General features: G+C 29.6%; 4 protein-coding genes across 5 annotated transcripts; 3 read left to right on the forward strand and 1 right to left on the reverse strand.

Moving 5' to 3' along the window:
* Window positions 1–1,893: 1,893 nt before the first annotated feature.
* Window positions 1,894–4,967, reverse strand: LOC107953995 (cytochrome b561 and DOMON domain-containing protein At3g25290). Its single transcript, XM_016889443.2, has 3 exons — window positions 4,120–4,967; window positions 3,139–3,393; window positions 1,894–2,432 (listed from the first exon to the last, which is right to left on the reverse strand). Exons 1-3 carry the CDS (start codon window positions 4,879–4,881, stop codon window positions 2,121–2,123), a joined length of 1,329 nt encoding a protein of 442 aa, XP_016744932.2. The 5' UTR covers window positions 4,882–4,967; the 3' UTR covers window positions 1,894–2,120.
* A 3,161-nt stretch (window positions 4,968–8,128) lies between these two features.
* LOC121232154 (60S ribosomal protein L32-1) lies at window positions 8,129–10,096 on the forward strand. Its single transcript, XM_041117636.1, has 4 exons — window positions 8,129–8,362; window positions 8,486–8,580; window positions 9,530–9,711; window positions 9,789–10,096. Exons 2-4 carry the CDS (start codon window positions 8,491–8,493, stop codon window positions 9,916–9,918), a joined length of 402 nt encoding a protein of 133 aa, XP_040973570.1. The 5' UTR covers window positions 8,129–8,362; window positions 8,486–8,490; the 3' UTR covers window positions 9,919–10,096.
* Window positions 10,097–12,142: 2,046 nt separating this feature from the next.
* LOC121232153 (60S ribosomal protein L32-1) lies at window positions 12,143–14,250 on the forward strand. The gene is made up of 4 exons (XM_041117635.1): window positions 12,143–12,303; window positions 12,427–12,522; window positions 13,676–13,857; window positions 13,934–14,250. Exons 2-4 carry the CDS (start codon window positions 12,433–12,435, stop codon window positions 14,061–14,063), a joined length of 402 nt encoding a protein of 133 aa, XP_040973569.1. The 5' UTR covers window positions 12,143–12,303; window positions 12,427–12,432; the 3' UTR covers window positions 14,064–14,250.
* A 3,426-nt stretch (window positions 14,251–17,676) lies between these two features.
* Window positions 17,677–19,857, forward strand: LOC121232155 (60S ribosomal protein L32-1). 2 transcript variants are annotated; one of them, XM_041117638.1, is made up of 4 exons: window positions 17,677–17,920; window positions 18,014–18,109; window positions 19,284–19,465; window positions 19,542–19,857. In XM_041117638.1, exons 2-4 carry the CDS (start codon window positions 18,020–18,022, stop codon window positions 19,669–19,671), a joined length of 402 nt encoding a protein of 133 aa, XP_040973572.1. In that variant the 5' UTR covers window positions 17,677–17,920; window positions 18,014–18,019; the 3' UTR covers window positions 19,672–19,857. The 2 variants fall into 2 exon arrangements, with proteins under 2 accessions (XP_040973572.1, XP_040973571.1); XM_041117637.1 differs by having other exon boundaries at window positions 17,739–17,920; window positions 18,011–18,109.
* Window positions 19,858–21,489: the final 1,632 nt, after the last annotated feature.

A 21,489-nucleotide genomic window follows, 5' to 3' on the forward strand; every position in this document is an offset into this window, starting at 1 on the left:
ATTTTCTTTCCAGATTTACGGATAATGTCCCCACTTTTTTCTTTAAATAAAATACTAAATCGTTAGATTTTTAATTCTCGTCACCATTTTGAACACTAAAAACCAAGAATGGCGACTTCTCAAATTGGTTCGCATGCACGTCAAACAGCTTTTCTACCAACACAATAATTTAGTTCCAAAATATTATAATATATCCTGTCGATAATCCAAGATAAATCCTACCTACTATAGATAATGATATCAATACTATCGTTTGAAGAAATTCATAAAGTTGTTATCTTCAATAATAGAATTTTAATTTAATTGTGAAATTATTAAAAAATTATTTATGTTGATAAAAATTTTAAAAATTATATTTATACATAATTGATTTTAAAAAAAATTATAATTTTTACTATATTAACTTTTTATTTTAATTAAAGCTTCATTTAATTTTAATATTATTAATTTATTTTTTTTCACCTATGATTCCGCGATTTTTTTTAATGCAATATAGACTATGATACGAAGTTTAACATTTAGGGGTTAGAACATCTTCACTAAAGAGAACATCTTGCAAGCAGCTAGGACACTTAAGATAGTCTAAGATCATGCAAACACAATACATTAGGAGGCCACATTAATCTAACACAATCAATATAACTACCATTCATACATCACAAATATTAATTTTTCACATATGAGAATCCATATCTACGACAACAATCAACTAAATCTCAAGAAATTCAAAACTAATATATAAGCAATAAGTGGCGTATTTAGAATTATCAAAAACAATCCTTATAGGATTATTGGCACCAAGGGAATGAAATGCACTCTACCTCTAGCACCCTTCTTAGAATTCTCAACAGGGCAGCACCAAGAGGGGCCGGAAGGCCAGGTCTACCCTAAAATGAGAAAAATATTACATTGGCCCTTTAAATTTTATAAATTCACATGTTAATAAAGGATAAAATTATACTTTAGTCTATCTAAAAATAATAAAATTTTAATTTAATTTTTTAAAATTTATAAAAATAAAAAAAATAATATTTTAACTCCCATGAAATTATATAATTCAATTCCACCCTAAAAATAAACTTTGGTTGACATAATTGTCGAGCAAAGGTGGCAGTGTTGCTATCGAATCCCGGTGAAAAATTAATAATTAAGAAACCTCATCCAATCCAAGTTAGGACAGTTAATCTCTTTGTCCACAACTTCAAGAAATTTCCTAACACCATAAAATTTGACAAAATTGCATCAATTTGAATTGACATGTAAAACAAACAAGCAAGCCCTAAAGTAGGTATTATCCTCATAAATAAATTCACCTTGAGCTGTCTCGTTTTGAATATCATTTTCACCATAATTTTTGGTTGCCTTCAAATTGATCCTTTGTTCATTTGGGTATAGTGAATGGTCAAATTAGTGAAAGGTCAAATTCAGTTCATATGATAAAATAGTTTATATTCATGGATCACATTATGAATTCCATTAATTTGGATATGAAATTGAACATTTTTAAAACATACAAATAAAATTTAATACATCTGTATATATGGACAAGTTGGATTTAACATGTATCATTAAAATTTTGGAGGAGTTTTTTTTTATTAACCTATGAAATCTAAGTTGATATTTAATGCTCAAATTAATGGCTAAGATGATGGAATGCCTTGATTTATTTTTAATATGATACCTGAGATCCCCTAAAATAGAAATTTTTAATTTTATTCCCTTTAATATTTACAGAATTTTAAGTATATGGTAAAAATATAGTTCTCCAAATTATAAACTTTTGATTTAGTTTTTCTGAAAACTATTTGTATTTTAACTCTCGTAAAAGTATATAACTTAATCTCAGCTTTTCACCCTTGACAATTCTGTTATTTTGAAGATTTAGTTAGAACATTTTAAATTTTGAAAGGTTAATTTAAAATTAGATAGATTTGAACAATATTGGCAAAAAATATTAACCTAAAACTCACTGACATATACAATACGTAGATATACACATATACTAAATGACCCAATTGACAACAACACCGTTATAAATAGGTGGTCTAAAAGCGATCAAACCCAAAACAAAACTTTCGAATAAAACAAGTCCGATACGAAATCATGTTGTTTTCGATGGATCACGTGGCAAGATTCTGTCGTCCACCTTGGCCGTTGTTGTATCCATCGTAAGGTTTGTTGAATTTTCCGGATTTTCTCTTCAAAATTACAACCCAAGTAATTGCTTCCAACAACAAGGAAATGGCGCCCAAGGCGATAATGATGATCATGTAAGCCAACTTCCATTTGCGGTCGGGGTTCAAGATATCGAAACCGTTGAGCACGTTGAGGATGCCGAGGACGAGTACGGCGTATCCGACACCGTGGTGGTAAATGTTCCAATAGAATCGGTACTTGTGGTCCTTCTTCGGCCTTAGAAACAAGGCAAAAATCTGGGAAAGATGAGCAATAAATTCAAAGTTAGGTGACCACAACAAAAAACGAAAAAACTTGTTATGGTCATTGGGCTATAAGAAAAAAAAGGTTAATGACTAATTGCTCCGTATATCCTCAATCATTATCTAAATTTTAAATTGGTCCATAAACTTCAAAAATGTCCCAATTCAATTCTTAAAGTAACAATATTGCATCAACTAGATTTTTCTACCAACATAACTATATAATAGCTTGAGCATTGACGTGGACAATATTTAAATACATGGATTAAATTGTAAACACATACTTATTGCATGAAAACTTGGACTCGATAAAAAAACAACACTCTTAAATTATAATAGTATTATCTTTTTTTAACATGTTAGACTGACATAGTGTAAATATAAGAGTGAAGTCAGGAATTTGATATTAGGGGTCGAAATCAAATTTAAAAAGCTTGGGGACCAAAAGTGTTATTATTTCAATTAATCAAAGGGAGTCGGCGCCCATGCTTGCCCGCCTCGCTATGCCTTTATGTAAATATATACATTTACAATTTTATCTATATATTTTTTAAATATATTTTAATGCTTAAATTCAGGAGCTATTCTATGATTAAAATGTTATGAGGTTTAAGATGAATTTGAATCGGAGGACTTTTGAAACCATTAACCCAAAACATTAATATTAATTAAACTATTTGCATTGAGATTCAAGAAATACCTGCACAGTAGCTAAAACGAAAAGGGCGATGCCGATATTCCGGTGACTAGAATACATAATCCCCGGCGATTCAGTTCCGAGCTTAAGACCGGTTCCCCAGCCGGCAACTCCAATGGCGTAACCCGATATCTGACACAACATATGAAGATAAAACCAAGCTGGATCTGCAGATTCAAACGCTCTTATATACCTCGCAATCATTGCTCCGAGTGGAAACAAAATTCCCCAACTCACGCCGTTTAGTATCCCATGAATCTGTCGTCACCATGTTTTTTCTTTTTAGTGAAAAAGATGAATCACTGGAAATATAGTAAAGCATTGGTCTAATTCTAGTTTTAGTCCTTCTATTTATCTGAATTTGAAATTTAACTATATTCTATGTTAATTGGTCATAATTTGATCTTCTATCTTTATAATATTATTACTACAGATTCAACTTAACAACATCGTTAATTGTTATTGTTACCTGTAGAAATAAATCATGTACTTAGAGTTTCTTTTTCCAAAAGTAATATCAAACTATCAATTCGTCGTATGTTAAAGGTCATATTTGTATGGGTTGATTTTATATTTTGAGATAAAAATAAGTTAGAAATTGATATTTTTGTAGGATGAGTTTGGATGGGCAGTGCGTTTATCTACGGTTAGTGTAAAAATAGCGGTGACGGTATGATTAGATACTATAATGTAAGATAAAAAATAAATTAAACGTAACGCATCGTACCACACCCACTCACACATCCAAACCCATCCTCAATTTTATATTTCAACCATTTAAATATGCTAATAACTAGCTCAAATTAAAAATAAAAAATTGTTCATCAAGTATTAGTTCAGTTGATATCATTATTGTTGCAACAACTAAGAAGAGAGGTGACTTTGAGTACACTTAAATCTTCCAACTTAAAATTAAATTTTACCATCGTAGAGGGACTAAAACTAGAATTAAACCGTAAACTATCAGTAGTAAAGAAAGCTTACGTTTTTTTTCTTAATCGTGGTGTCTCCTCCGGAGCTACCACTAGTGTGTCCATTTTTCAAGTCGAGTGTTCCTTTGGACTGCAAATTAGCGGCGGCGAACTCATGTTTTACCAACATGCCGCCGTCTCCGACGCTGGGACCGGCCTGCCATACTTGGTTAATCTTTCCACTAGCCGCTAAATCGGCCGTAACTTTGATTTTAGCGAAAATCACCAAGCTCCCATCGCTTCTGCTTTCCGCCGTCTTATCCCAAACCGCGAACGACAAATCCTTCGGTACGATCGAAGAGTAAGAGCTGATATCGTAGGTTCGGACGACGGGAACGCCGGTGGTGGAGTTTTTGTAGGCAACGAGGGCTTGTGAACCAACCATGCCAGTGGTTTTCGGGTTAATGGCCCATGCAATCCAGCAGCCGGACTTGGGAGGAGTGGCGACGAAGGCGACAGAGAGGGTGGCGATGGGAGAGTCGTAGGTGAAGTGAAGGTAAGAGGAAAGATAAGGAAGGTCGATACAGGTGGAGAAAACTTGGTTTTTGTTGAACTTTTGGGTGGAGCAAGTGAGGGAAACCGCCGGCGAAATCAGCAGTGTCCAAAAAGTGAAGCGAAGAAAAGCGGCGGCAGACGACGCAGACATTTTAAAACGTAACATGCAACTAGTGTATGTAATTTGGTTTTGGCTATTCAAACAAGAAGTAAACTTGATTAAGCAAAGGAGATGATTGTAGGATGAATTTGCTGAAAGGTCCTTTCCGAACGAAAACATGCAATAAACCACCAACCCACGGTTGGATTATAGCTGGGATTTGGGAAATTACCAGATTTCAATTACCATTTCAATTTATAATTAGATTATGTAGTGTCCGCAGTATCTGTTTAAATACTGATTCAAATAAAAAATATGTAATAAATTCTATAAAATAAAAGAATATCTAATTTTTAAAAAGTTCAAGGACTTTTAATATATTTTAATTTTATTTTCTTCACAAATGGCATCGTAAAAAAACAATAAACATTTGTTTGATAAGTTTTCTTTTTAGAGATATTTGAATTGAATTAGATTGATCAATTGGATCAATTGAATCGATAATTAATTTAAGTATCGATCAATAAGTGATTTTAAATAAATTAAATTAAGAATTAATATGAATTAATTAAATTAATTAAAAATTAATCGGATCAAAATATTTGAATTGAACTAGAATAATTGATTAAATTAATTAGACCACAAGCTAATTAAAATATTAATCAACTAATTTAACCGAAAATCGATACAAACATTAAACCGAATAAAAATTCGATTGACTGGGATAAATTTCTTCCGTCTCCACATCGTCCCCTTTCCTAGTGCCCGGCCATAATTTGATTGTATTTTTTTTATAAATATATATATATTTGGAATGAGTTGATTTCATGTACAAAATAATCGAAATAAATTAAGTATAATCTTTTTTTTGCTTTTAATTAAATGTTTAATTAATCTAAATTTATAATAAATTATTATATTTTCTTATATTATTTATAATAATTAATGTTTTTAATAAATTTAATTCAATTCAATTGTATTTTATTTTATTCTAAAATTAAAAAATTGAAAATTATCAATTTTAACAATAAAAAAAATAATGAATAAAATATATAAATAATTTGAATTTAAAATGATTTAATTCAAAATAATTTGTGTGTTAAATTTAAGCTAAATGATAAAAATAATTTGAATTAAAAAATTATACTCTCAAATCAGAATTTAAAATGATCCAAATCCAACCTGAATTTAAAAAAATATTCATTCAATAATCATGTAATTAAAAAATATTTTGTGATAAACTTAAATTTAACTAAAAAAATTTACCAAATATAAAAAATAAAAAACTTAATTCAATAAAATAAAAATATAATAATTAAATTATCAATTTTCAAAAACCACGGTGATTTGTGGCACATTTTAACCAAAATTTAAATAATTCTATGAGCAACAAAAATGTGCTATTTTCCAAGTTAGCGGTGTAAAACAAAAAAAAGATAACGCCGCAAAAATAATTAGCATAAACGGCGTTTACTATGGGGTTAAGTGAAACATGTGCTATAAAACCATTGGTGAGGCACAATTAGGGCCGCAATATTGAGGTAGAAGAATTTTGTCCAGTTTTTAAACCTTATCATAGTAACGTATTTTGTAAAAAATAATGTTTTTTTAAAATTATTTTCTTATTGAGTGATTCCTAACCGATTCTCACGTCCACTCGGTCAAGGAATAAAAATATGGTAAAATGCGTCATAATAGCCCTTGCACTATATTTTAATTAAATTTTGGTCTTTTTAAAGAAAGAATAGCAATTTGATTCATGTATGGAGAAAAAAAAAGTAGGTTAGTGAAAATGGTTTCTGTTGTATGTACAAGGACCATTTTGAAAAAAATTTAGAGATCGAGTGTTAAATATTTTACTATACCTTGATTAAAATAAACATTTAACAACACAAATTTAACGGAATACCAACAAAGCGTAGCTAGGGAGCCTGGCAGGGGGCCATCCCTCTAAAATGTAAATTTTTTTATTTATGTCCTTTAAAATTTTAAATTAATAAAGATAAAACTACACTTTGACCCCTTAAAATTGATAAAAAATTGATTTAATCTTTTAAAATTACAAAAATATAGATTATTAAAATGGTGAAATTATATTTTTTACTGTCGTAAAAATTATAATTTAATTCCAATCGTTAAAAAAAAATTCAAACTTCACCACTAGATATCAAATTTTCTACTTTTATAGTGATGTACCAAAATTCAATTTATAATATAATATATAAAGAGTCTTATGATACTTTTACCATGTAAATATAGATTTATGGGAATTTTTTTTAGGAGATCACAAACTAAATTAAGAAGTAACACTCTAATTTCAAGTTAATAGACTTCTTCAGTGAACTTTTTTTTTTTGTATAATTGTGTCCAAAGTAACATCTAATTTCAAAATATTCAAAAGATAATGTGGTACATGACTAAAAAGAATTGACGGGATCGTTATTTAATCGTGGAGATATTTCAATCTATGATTGTATTACCAAGAGAAAGTTATTATCATCGTCCACTCTTTTTTTTATTATATTTTTATTATAATTGAGGATAGAGTTTTGTTTAAATATATTCATGGGTGACCTTATTTGTCAAATTTTGAAAAATCATTAGAAATTTGAGAAAATTTAAATAAAATAAATTTATTTAAAATATGTATCTAGTATATCTAAATTTATGTTGTTTAAATTGGATTAATTGGTTGTACTAGGAATCAATAGCGGTATTGATTTGAAAAGAGAATTTGAACTAATTAATCTAATAATTGGTACGAACTGGTTGAATTGAGCGATTAAACTTGTTAAACTGATTTTTTTAATTTATTATTATTTTAATTTTTTAATCAAAGTATTTAAATTGATCTAACCAATTTAACCAACGAAACGATAGACTAGCTGATTTGAACACAAATCTGATTTCAAAAACATTGACTTGAACATTAAGTATTTTCAAGTTAATCACCATCTGAGTATGACTCAGTTGGATTTAGACCTGTTGATGGGCTAGGACACTCGTTCAAGTTCGAAGACCCGTTCGAAAAGTAAAAGGATTTAAGCAAAAATATAGGTTCGGAAAATAGAATTAGTCAAAAAATAAGACTTATTTTCTAAATGGGTTGAGCCTCAAGTTAAATTTTTTTGTCCAGGCCTAGCCTGACCTGAATCTGTCTATATTTGTTGTTGTCATTTTGTTATTATATTGCTACTATTTTGTTATTATTTAAATATTATATAAATTTTATTTTATTATTAATTTTTTAATATATTTTCAATTTGGTGGAAAATATTTATTTTAATTTTTTAGTGTATTTAACGTATAATAATTTTTAAATTTATTTTATATAAAAAATAATCTAATTTTTTTAATATAGGTGAACCGGGCTGAGCTTGAGTTTAACATATTTTATTTGAGTCAAGTTTGAACAAAATTTATATCTATTTTTGGTTATGCCTAAGCCTAAAAACAAGCCTAAAGTTTTACATTTATCCGACCGACTCATGATGAAGTCTAATTGAATTACACCAACTTTGAAATGAGAACAATAACCTCTACTCTGAAACCCAAACACCAGATCGCTTCTCCTCCCTGATACACATTTCCCGCTTAAGTCCCTAGCTTCTTCATCTTTAGGGTTTACACCAGCCGCACACCAGTCCAGCGTTTCTATCAGGTAATTCATTTTCCATTCGATTTGGAACTTAAATTTCTTATATCGGAGCTTAATTTCTCGCCTGAGTCTTCAAAATGCTTTCTCTTTGCAAATTGGCTTTAACTTAATGGATTCGTTAAACAGGAAGAATGGCTGTCCCTTTGCTGTCGAAGAAGATTGTGAAGAAGCGTGTTAAGAAGTTCAAGAGACCACAAAGTGACCGCAAGATCTCCGTCAAGGTTATTATAGCAAAAGAAAACTCTTATCTTACAGTATTTTACTGTAATTTGTAGATCTCCCTAGCTGGAGAATGTGTTTTTTCCCCTTAAAATGTTAGTGGACTCCTTAGTTCTCTTTTTTCTGCTGTTTAAATGTGGATTTATAACTGGTAGAAGCCTAAAAGCCCAGGATTATTTTGTTTAGAATTTTTCAAGTTGATGGATAACAAGACTGCCGCTGGGATGTGCAATATTTGGGGTTGTCTGTTCAGCTGAACGGTTTGAATTCATTTAAGTTAAATGTGCTTCAACGTGAGAAACATTAGCAGAATTAGCATACTGGCTGTTTGTATTTTACGATGATCACTATTCACTGTTACGATCCTTAAGGCTCCTTTTAGGTGCACATATGAATTGCTTGGGGCAATTGCTTAATCGATAAGTTACCGGTTTTATTGATTGTAAGTGGAATAATATTCGTATAGAAGCAATGTCGATCTTTTTATTGATACTTATTTCACACCATATGAGCCTAGCCTCACATTATTGTTTTTGATTTATCTAGATGAAGCAAATACAAGTATCGAAATATTTTCTTTCTTTTTTCTGTAGTGTCAATAGATTTTATGCAGTGTAAACCTTTTAAATACATGCTCATGTAACTTCACAATTAGTTAGGATGTCATCCAAGCTCCTGGGTTATTTCTCCTTTAAGTCTTCACTTGTAACTTGTAACGGTGTATGTTGATTGTTCTTTTTGTTTCAGTGGTGTGTTGAAACTGATCTCTTTACATTCATGCTTCTGTGTTATTTGAATGTCCAATGCCATGCTTCAGCTTTTGTATCGTATGGTCTTGAAATATGTTTATGACAACATTTTGGTGCATCCCGATTTGTTAAAGTCTCATTTAGGCCCAAAACGCTTAAACTAGCTCTCTGCAATATTGTTAACAATCTTACATATTTCCAGACAAACTGGCGAAGGCCCAAGGGTATTGACTCTCGTGTTAGGAGGAAGTTCAAGGGATGCACTTTGATGCCCAACATCGGTTATGGCTCAGACAAGAAGACTCGCCACTATCTTCCCAATGGGTTTAAGAAATTCGTCGTGCACAATGTCCAAGAGCTAGAACTTCTCATGATGCACAACAGGTATAATGCATGATGTTTAACTCTTTCTTTTGATCAACATTTTTCTAGATTGTTATTGATCGTTACTGCATTATCAGGACATACTGTGCTGAGATAGCACATGATGTTTCGACGAAGAAGAGGAAGGAAATTGTTGAGCGAGCGGCTCAGTTGGATGTTGTCGTTACCAACAAATTGGCTAGGTTGCGCAGCCAGGAGGACGAGTGAAGGTCGGTTCTTGAATGTTGATTTTGCTCTTTTTAATATGATATTTTCTTTTCTAGGAAGTAAGAACTTTTGGTCCTATGTTTTGAAGTGTTATTTTTATCGGAGTAGCATTCTCTTCTTTGTTGTGATTTGAATATAAAACCCCATTTCTAATTTAAAAGCATGCTTGATGTTTTAAGGGACTTCTTCTTTGACCATGCTTTTTAACTTCAATATTGAAAGGTTTAAGATATTGGCAAAGTTGTTTGAATTGGATTGGAATCTGGTTGGGGAAAGGGAATTGAATTGGTTTATTCGGGAACTCGTATGGACCAGATTTTTAATATTAAATATACTTTTTAAATTTTAAAAATTTATTTAATGATTTCATTTAATTGAACTGTTTAAATTGATAGTTTGATTGATTTAACTAACGGTTCAGTTCTAAAAATTTTGGATGCTGGGTTGATGAGCTAATTAACCTTAAACCAAATCATATATTTACGAAAATACGTCTATAATTTTATTCATTTTTAATTTTTTTATTTGTAATTTCTTAATTTAATAATTTTATTACATATATTTTAATTTTTAATTTCAAAAGATTTTATACTATATAATGGGTTAAATTTGTAAAAATCAATAGATTACAAAACAATTTAAACTAAAAGTATAGAGAAGACTGATAAATATACAAAATAAAAAAACAATGTTAAATTTTAATAGGAAATAACATATGTAACAACGAAAACATTATGCATTCTCAAATCGAAACTAATAATAATGGTATTAGGCCCAAAACTTTGAAATGTATAAGGGGAAAATACATGTAACACCCATCAAAATAGGTGTTTCAATATATATTTATATTTTAATTTTATAAATTCATCAAGGTTTAGACATTATAATAATAACTAGCTTGTTTGGTCAGATGATTAAATATTAGTGGTTTTATATTTGAGACTTGGGTTTGGTTCCTCTTTTATTCAAATTTATATAAATATATATATTTTATTTCATGTTGTTTTAAACTTTTTATTATTTTTAATTAATATTTTTAATCCATTAGCTCTTGGTTAAATAATAGTGATTTCATATCTAAATCTCAAGTTTGATTATTATTTGATTTAATTTTATAAGATAAATAAAAAATAAAAAACTTAAAAATGATATGTTTATTAATTAAAAACATTAATTAAAAATAAAAAAGGGCTTGAAACAACATGACATAAAAAATACAAATATGCTTAGAAGAGAAATCGAGCCCAAGACTTAAGGAAAAAATCACTGTTATTTAACCATCTATTTAAAAGAACTAATGCATTAAATATATTAATTAAAAATAAAAAAGTGTAAAACAACATTTAATAAGAAAAATACAAATCTGAGTAGGAAAATAATCAAACCCTAGACTCAAAGAAAAATCATTAACATTTAACCATCTAATCAAATGAACTAATGTGTTAATAGTAAACGCGTGTGATTTTTGTGACCTCAGTTAAAAATGAGTCCTGCTAGACGCGTTTTCTATTTTTCTTTCTAAAATTGAATTATTTCCTTAAATATTAAAAGAATCGGCCTAAAATCCTAAATAACTTTTAAAATTGACATATTCTGCTAATTTACCCAAGGTTATGGTGTTGATGGGAAAGATGATCGGAACTGAATATAAAGTTAAGATGTTAGGCAAACATAAAGGTAATAGCAATTTTCAATCTTAATTAAAAAATTCAAAAAAATTAACCTATTTAGTTTTTTCTATTTTAGTTTAGCCGGTGGAATAGGTTGGTCGGTAAGACAGTAAATAAATAGAATATTCGATGAATAGTTTAATCTCTGTTCGCTTTTGTTCATTTATTGAGCTAACTAAATGAACATGAATAAAAATATTGAGGCTCGTTTATCAAATGAACTAAACACGTACAAAGATTGTTCTATTTATTTTGGTTGACGAACAAGCTATTTCATGTTCGATTAAAATTTGTTTATTATTTAATTATTATATGTCAATAAAAATATTTTTATTATTTGTGTGCTTATTTTATTTATTTATAATATATTATTAATATTTACATTCGATTATTTTATGCCTAAAAATTAAGATACATGTTTATTTATTTTGTATATTATTAATAAATATTATTTATAAAAATGTTTAATTATATATTTGCAAACAGATTCATGTAGCTTAATTAAACAAACATAAACACACTTATTTTTAAATAAACTCATATATTAAACGTTTAATTTCAAGTCAAGTTGGGCTTTGAATCCAACCCCCCTAATCTGAAACCCAAACACCAGATCGGTCCTCTTCCCCATGTAGACACTGTTCCCGCTTAAGCCCCTTTCTTCACCACCTTTAGGGTTTACAACAGCCGCACACCAGCCTAGCATTTCCATCAGGTAACTCACTTTTCATTCGGTTTATTGCTTCAAATTGTTATATCGGAGTTTAATTTGTCGTCTGAATCTTCGAAATGCTTTCACTTTGCGAATTGGCTTTCATTTAATTGATTCGTTAAACAGGAAGAAATGGCGGTTCCTTTGCTATCGAAGAAGATTGTGAAGAAGCGTGTTAAGAAGTTCAAGAGGCCTCAAAGTGACCGCAAGATCTCCGTCAAGGTTATAGAAAAAGATAATTCTTATCTTTCTTATAGTATTTTACTGTAATTGGTATTACTGGGTTTTTTTGTACTGTGATCTTAATATCTAAATTGGGGGATCCCCCTAGCTGAAGAATATGTGTGGTTTCCCTTAAAATGCTATAGAGAATTGAGGTTACAAAGAAAAAATATGAATGCCGATTGAGTACTAGCGCAGTTGACATTGTTGCTGGGGGTTCGAGCGCAATTTAGAGGTTTGAAGAGGGTTTATGTGTAGTTAAAGAATTGAATATATATATATAAAAGAAAAAATGTAATCAATTCAGGACGTTTCAATGGTGTATTCGTGTTTGCATTGTAGAAATTATTACAGAGGATGCTAGTGGGCTCCTCTTTTTTTTTTTTTTCTTCTGCTGTTTTAATGTGGATTTTTTTACTGGTAGAAGCGTAAAAGTCTAGAATTATTTTTTTAGACTTTTTCAAGTTGATGAATAACATGATTGCCACTGCACGTGCAATCTTTGGGGTTTCCCAGAATGGGTTTGAATTCATTTAACTTAAAGTGCTAATGTTAGCAGAATTAGCACACTTCTGACTGCTGGTTTTGCTCGATGATCACTATTCTCCATTAAGATTGTGAGGATTAGACATGGCTCCTTTAGGTGAGCTTATGAATTGCATATGAAAATTGCTTTATCGATATGTTATTCCGGTTTTATTGGTTGTAAGTGGAATAATATTTGTATAGAAGCAATGTCAATCATCTTGCTGATACTTATTTCTCACAATATGAGCTTAGCCTCACATTATCTATTCTATTTAACTAGGTGAAGCAAACTAAGTATAGAAATCTTTTTCTTTCTTTTTTCCTTTTGTGTTAATAGATTTATGCAGGGAAACCTTTTAGATACATGCTTATGCGACTTCACATTTAGTTAGGATGTAGCGGAGAAGGATTATTGTTCTTTTTGTTTCAGTGCTGTGTTGAAACTAATCTCTTTCTTTCATGCTTCTGTGTTATTTTGATGTCCGATGCCATGTTTCAGCTTATATGTCGTATGGTCTTTAAATACAACGATTTGGTGCATCCTTGTTAGTTGAAGTCCTCGGTTAGGCCAAAACCACACAAACTAGCACTCAGCAATGTTGTTAACAAACTTACGTATTTGCAGACAAACTGGCGAAGGCCCAAGGGTATTGACTCCCGTGTTAGGAGGAAGTTCAAGGGATGCACTTTGATGCCCAACATCGGTTATGGGTCAGACAAGAAAACACGCCACTATCTTCCCAATGGGTTTAAGAAATTCGTGGTGCACAATGTCCAAGAGCTAGAGCTTCTCATGATGCACAACAGGTATAATACATGATGTTTAATCTTTGTTTTGATCAGCACTTTTCTAGATTGTTTCTTATTATTACTGCATTCTTAGGACATACTGTGCTGAGATAGCACATGATGTTTCAACGAAGAAGAGGAAGGAAATCGTTGAGCGAGCAGCACAGTTGGATGTTGTCGTTACCAACAAATTGGCTAGGTTGCGCAGCCAGGAGGACGAGTGAAGGTCGGTTCTTGAATGTTGATTTTGCTCTTTTTAATATGATATTTTCTTGTTTAGGAAGTAAGAACTTCTGGTCCAATGTTAAAATTATTATATTTTTATCTGAGTAGCATTGTCTCTTTTTTTTTGTTGTGATTTGAGTATAGAACCCCATTTCTAATTTAATGTATGCTTGATGTTTTGAGGGATCTCTTCTTTGTCCATGCTTTTCTACAATAATGAAAGGTTTAAGATACTGGGAAGGGTGAATGAACCCGTCCAACTGGTTGGACTGGTTGGATTGGAAATTGTCTAGGATATTGGTCCGGAGAATGGAATTAGATCAGTTGACTTGAGAACGGGTTTGACCATTGGTTAGGGTTGGTTTTTAATTTTTAATAATTTAATATATATTTTTAATTTTTAAATAATTTGTTTAATCAAATCCAACGGACCGGTTCGACCATTGGTTAGGGTTGGGTTTTTTTTTGGGGATTTGGGACGGTTGTGGTTCTGTGGACAAATACTAAATCCACTGAGAAGTAAATGCATAGATCAAATCCATTAAATACGTTATTTAATTTTTTATAAGAATAAATTGTATTTTTGTTTTTGAAATTAAAAAACTTTAAGTTACAATCGAAAAGATAATAATACTAAAAACAAACAAATAAAATAGTTTGTAAGAAAATCAAATATGGGTTACATTCGACTTGAATGTAGATATACGAGCAAAATCATTTAAATATTTGATTTAATATAAAATTTATGAATGTTTATTAATAATATTATTAATTGAACTTTAATTTCTAAATTGAATGAGATAAAATTCTTAAAATTTAATTCATATTCACAATATTGCACGACTTTAGAGCCTTTAATTTGTAATTTGTATGGTCTTTCACATGTTTTTTTGAGTATGCTTCGTATAGTCACATATTGATTTGCCCTTAGACTTTTAACTCGTAATCTCGCGTGGTCTTTCACATGTTATTCAAGTTTTATAAAGATTATCATAATTTAGATAGTTTATTTTCCATTTTCATATTTTATTCACATTTTTTTTCTATATTTTATACCATTTTATGGTCATATTTTCGGCTCTAAACTATCAACACATAATATAAATTGCACCCAATGCTCATTAGTTCATTCAAAGTAATATGCGCCCAACATTTATCAGTATATAACCGAAGTAAAGTGTACCTAGCACTTATCGCTACATACAAAGTAATATGTGCCCAAAGTTCATCGATATATAATCAAAATAAGTATCCCCGTATAATAAATCCTATGATATGCCAACTATACCCATAACTCTATCCGAGACCGTTTTATAAGACATTTATAATGTTAATATATATGTATTTATTTATATTCATTTTTAAATCATTTTTTATGATTTTTCACTAAATCACAACACGAACATAGATATACATATAAACTCAATAAATCACCAAATTATAAGAATAAATATAAAGCTATATATATATGTACACCTTAATTCGTTAAAGTTATTTTACCTTCCATGAAATTAAGCATTAACATTATGCCATGGTATAACCTGTTTCATTTAATAATGCTACTATGATTCAATTCATTATATTATAACAAAATTTATCTAAGCTTAATTACTAATTTACCTTACACACATATATATATTTATATATAAACAATGACACTTAGATTATTAATTTCACGAAAGATTATCAAATTAATTAATAGAAATCCATCATTATCAAAACCTAACTATCTTTTATTATCAATATTTTTATAACTTAACTACTTAGTAAATATATGAAAATAAAGCAAATTATGCTAGTACAAACTGATTTCGCTATTTCACTCTCGTTTGATCCTCGACATTCCAACCTCGTTATTAATTATGTATCATAATTCGATTACAAAAGTAGCATTAGATCTTATTCAATAAAAAACATAATTTACAATCAAGCATATTTGCATTCTTTACAATTAAGTTCCTTTATAACCTTATCATCCAAAATACTTGTATCTCATTATTAACTTAATCGAATCAAAATCCGACTTCGTATTTATTCTTTAGGGATCTCATAATATTAATCCATAGCATTAATTTCCAATAACTTTCATTCAATTCAAATTCATCTCTAAATACTCAAAAATAACCAGTAAACTTAATTAACATTGTTCCATCATTATCCAATTAACTATCAGTGTGCTTCCTACTTAAACTAAGCTCAACTTCCTACAGCAATTTCTCAAAATTCTTTACCATGATAACCGTATTTCAATTATCCTTGGTTAAATAACCATCTAAGTCCTTGCTCAATTCTAAAACGATTTCCACTAGCTTAATATACCATCAATTTAGTTCTTATACTATTCGGTACTCCATTTAATTATTTACTAAATAAGTTCATTTCTAATTTAATTACTAAAATTTCTATTTAATAATTTTATATCGCTTCATAATTGTTCTATTAAATATTTTGGATGACTCAGTTTAATAAATTCGATTCCATAACTAATTTTTTCAACACTCATGAAAATCAGATCGTTATATGTAAAGAGTATAAGAATCTATAACATATTTTAACTACTTTATTTAATTTCTTTTTACAATTTTTTAATAAAAAAAGAATAAAGAAAACAAATAGTCTATGAGTAAAGACTACAAATAATCTTCGCATTTTAATATATTTTTTTATTAAATATGAATAAGAATTTGAGGCTTGTTTGTTAAATGAATCAAATAAGAATGAATTTTTTTTATTTAGGTTATTGAATAAACTCGTTTATGTTTGTTTAAAGCTTATTTAAGATTATTATATATTAATAAAATTTTTATTTGTATCCTTATTTTATTTATTTATAATATGTTATTAATATTTATATTTGATTATTTTATGTCTAAAAAATAATATACATGTTTATTTATTTATTATTATTATTAATGAACATTGTTCGTAAAAATGTTCAATTATATATTAGCGAACATGTTCGTTTAACTTAAATAAACAAACATGAACATACATATTTCTAAATAAATGATGACAATTTTGAAATTCTTAATGAACATGAACCAAACACGAACAAATCTTAAAATTAAACAAACAAACATGAACAGAGGTCTATTTGTTCAAGCTCGGTTCATTTACAATCCTATTAGTCAATTTTGATTTCAGTTTAATCGGTTAATTCAATCAATTATTCATTTTTTAATCCTAGAACCGAACCGACTTATTTTATAATATATAATAAATATGTAATCATATAAAACCAACCCAATAACCCTAAACCCAACCAAACCAAATTAAATCAGTTCAGTTTGGTCAATTTTCTCAATGGAAATCGATTGGGTCGATTTTCTCATGTTAAAATTAGTTTAATCTGTTCGAAAAATTAACCAAACTAATCCGTTAAACCGATTACTCTCTCCTATTGGCAACTTTCTTTTTATAATTATTAAATGCTTCATTTAATAGATCGAACAACTTGATATAGATCGAGCTTAATTTAAATATTATAATATTTTATTTAAATTGTTTTTAAAAAAAATTAATCTTTTCATTTTAATATAAATATTATATTATAAAATTATACTTTAATCCTTTATCATATCTAAATAGTTTAATTAGGCTCGAGTATTAAATACACAATTTGATAAATGAATTTAATCAAGCATAAATATTAAGTTATGAATTTCAAGTAGAAAAGTTCGGGTTTGAATCCAACCCCCTAGGGGCTGGACTCTGAAATGAGAACAATAATCTCTACTCTCAAACCTAAACACCAGATCGCTCCTCTTCCCGATATATACACAATTCCCGCTTAACTCCTTTCTTCTTCACCTTTAGGGTTTACAACTGCCGCACACCAGCCTAGCGTTTCCATCAGGTAACTCATTTTTCATTCGATTTATTACTTCAATTTGGTTTATCGGAGTTTAATTTGTTGTCTGAATCTTCGAAAAATTGATTCGTTAAGCAGGAAGAAATGGCGGTCCCTTTGCTGTCGAAGAAGATTGTGAAGAAGCGTGTTAAGAAGTTCAAGAGGCCCCAAAGTGATCGCAAGATCTCTGTCAAGGTTAAAGCAAAAGATAATTCTTATCTTTCTTATAGTATTTTACTGTAATTGGTATTACTGGGTTCTTTTTTTACTGTGATCTTAATATCTTAATTGGGGGATCTCCCTAGCTGAAGATTATGTGTGTGTTTTCCCTTACAATGCTATAGAGAATTGAGGTTACAAAGAAAAAATATGAATGCCGATTGAGTACTAGCAGTTGGCATTGTTGCTGGGGGTTCGAGCGTAATTTAGAGGTTTGAAGGGGGTTTATGTGTAGTTAAAGAATTGTATATATATAGAATAACAAATATAATCAATTCAGGATGTTTCAATGGTGTATTCGTGTTTGCATTGTAGAAATTATTACAGAGGATGCTAGTGGACTCTGTTTTCTTTTTCTTCTGCTGTTTTAATGTGGATATTTTACTTGTAGAAGCCTAAAAGCCTAGAATTATTTTTTTAAGACTTTTTCAAGTTGATGTATAACATCACTGCCACTGAACGTGCAACCTTTGGGGTTGCCTGTTCCGCAGAATGGGTTTGAATTCATTTAACTTAAATGTGCTTCAATGAGAGAATGTTAGCAGAATTATCACACTTCTGGCTGCTTGTTTTGCTCGATGATCACTATTCTCCATTAAGATCGTGAAGATTAGACATGGCTCCTTTAGGTGTGCTTGTGAATTGCATATGAAAATTGCTTTATCGATATGTTATTCCGGTTTTATTGGTTGTAAGTGGAATAATATTTGTATAGAAGCAATGTCAGTCATCTTGTTGATACTTATGTCTCACAATATGAGCCTAGCCTCACCTTATCTTCTCTATTTAACTAGGTGAAGCAAACATAAGTATAGAAATCTTTTTTCTTTTTCCTTTTGTGTTAATAAATTTATGCAGGGTAAACCTTTTAGATACATGCTTATGCGACTTTACATTTAGTTAGGGTGTAGCGGCGAAGGATTATTGTTCTTTTTGTTTCAGTGCTGTGTTGAAACTAAGCTATTTCTTTCATGCTTCTGCTTCTGTGTTATTTTGATGTCCGATGCCATGCTTCAGCTTATATGTCGTATGGTCTTTAAATATGTTTATTACGACAATTTGGTGCATCCTTGTTAGTTGAAGTCTCGTTTAGCCAAAATCACACAAACTAGCTCTCAGCAATGTTGTTAACAAACTTACATATTTGCAGACAAACTGGCGAAGGCCCAAGGGTATTGACTCCCGTGTTAGGAGGAAGTTCAAGGGATGCACTTTGATGCCCAACATCGGTTACGGGTCAGACAAGAAAACACGCCACTATCTTCCCAATGGGTTTAAGAAATTTGTGGTGCACAATGTCCAAGAGCTAGAGCTTCTCATGATGCACAACAGGTATAATACATGATGTTTAATCTTTGTTTTGATCAGCACTTTTCTAGATTGTTTCTTATTATTACTGCATTCTTAGGACATACTGTGCTGAGATAGCACATGATGTTTCAACGAAGAAGAGGAAGGAAATCGTTGAGCGAGCAGCACAGTTGGATGTTGTCGTTACCAACAAATTGGCTAGGTTGCGCAGCCAGGAGGACGAGTGAAGGTCGGTTCTTGAATGTTGATTTTGCTCTTTTTAATATGAAGTTTTCTTGTTTAGGAAGTAAGAACTTTTGGTCCCATGTTAAAATTATTATATTTTTATCTGAGTAGCATTGTCTCTTTTTTTTGTTGTGATTTGAGTATAGAACCCCATTTCTAATTTAATGTATGCTTGATGTTTTGAGGGATCTCTTCTTTGTCCATGCTTTTCTACAATTATGAAAGGTTTAAGATACTGGCAAGGTTGTTTGAACCTGTCCAGCTGGTCGGACCGGTTGGTTGAGTTTGTTAGAGTATTGGTTTGGAGAAGGGAATTGAATGGATTAACTTGAGAATTGGTACAAATCGGTTGAACAGGGCAAAAATCCGTGTTGAATTTGGATAAGTTTTATGGGTAAATATTCGTTGACCGCTAGGCAAGTTTTGTCAAGCAAATCACGGGTGTTGCATTTAACAAAGCTACAATTCAAGTCAAATCGATCTATGTAATAGCACAAAGACGGGTGTGCAGAATGTATTCCACATTCTCGGAACGACCATTACAAAGAGTGCACACATCAATATGCGTTTTCTTTCTTTCTATAATATTCTATTGCTTATATTTTATTATTAAAAAAATAATGTTTCAAAATTTTAAATTGGTCCTCAAAACTTTAAAATGTTTTAATTGTATTCCTAAATTATTAATATTATATTAATTAAATCTTGCCATTATTAAAATTATTAATTTAATTGTTAAAATAAAGTGAAATAAATAAAAAAAGAGAGTAAATGATAAAACTTTTATGAAAGCATTGAAAGCCTTAAAATCAAGATTTTTGCTTATAGTATTCTTTTCTTTAAAATTTTCATTTTGAACCATGCAACATAAGGTTTGGTATCTCATTTACTTAGTAAATTATCAATTTTAATAATGGAAAGACCTCGATAGTATAGGATGTATTTAAAATGATTTAAAATTTAGGGATTGATTTAAAAAGAATGTTATAGTTTAGGCATGTATGTGCAATTACTCTTTGATTTGTAAATACATAATTAAAACATTTTCACCTTTTTCTCACATTAATCTATCCTTGTAATCTTTCATATCTTTTTTTTTGCTGGATTATAATAGAATAATTTACTTGTAAAATTTAAAAACTCTACTGATAGTATGCTAAATAGTTTCCCTTATATAATGTCATATTTATGTGAATAAAATGACGTGTTCAATGGCGGAGCCTAGTAGAGACCTAGGGTCCCCTAGAATGGTAAATTTTTAATTAGGCCTTTTATAATTTGTAAAATTTTAAATTAATATGGTAAAATTACACTTTGACCTTCCTAAAAATGTTAAAGATTTGATTTAATCCTTTATAAATTATAAAGATATAGGCTATTAAAATGATGAAATTACATTTTTACTGTCGTAAAAATATACAATTTAATTATGCCCCTCCAAATTTCTTTTTGACTTTGTCACTGGACGTGTTGAGTGTGTTTTCTGCACGTGAAACGTAAACATAAACATAATTTTATTCTATATATCAAATATTTCATAATTCCCTATATTCTTCATAAATTTATAATTTATATTTATATTTTTAGAAATTTAGTCCTTTACTTTTCATATTTCAAATTTTACGTCTAACTGTTAACACTATTAAAATTATTTTATTAAATTTAGGTTCATTGTAATGTCATTTTTAATTACATTACTACCGGCTATTTTTTTTAATTTTAAAATGTCATACTATAAAATTTAACAAAAAAATTAACAATTGAATTTTATCTAATTTCAAAATTTCACAACATCAAATATGAAAAGTAGAAGAACTAAA

The sequence above is a fragment of the Gossypium hirsutum genome, chromosome A07 (genome assembly GCF_007990345.1).
Source record: "Gossypium hirsutum isolate 1008001.06 chromosome A07, Gossypium_hirsutum_v2.1, whole genome shotgun sequence".
In the NCBI taxonomy this organism is placed as follows: domain Eukaryota; kingdom Viridiplantae; phylum Streptophyta; class Magnoliopsida; order Malvales; family Malvaceae; genus Gossypium; species Gossypium hirsutum.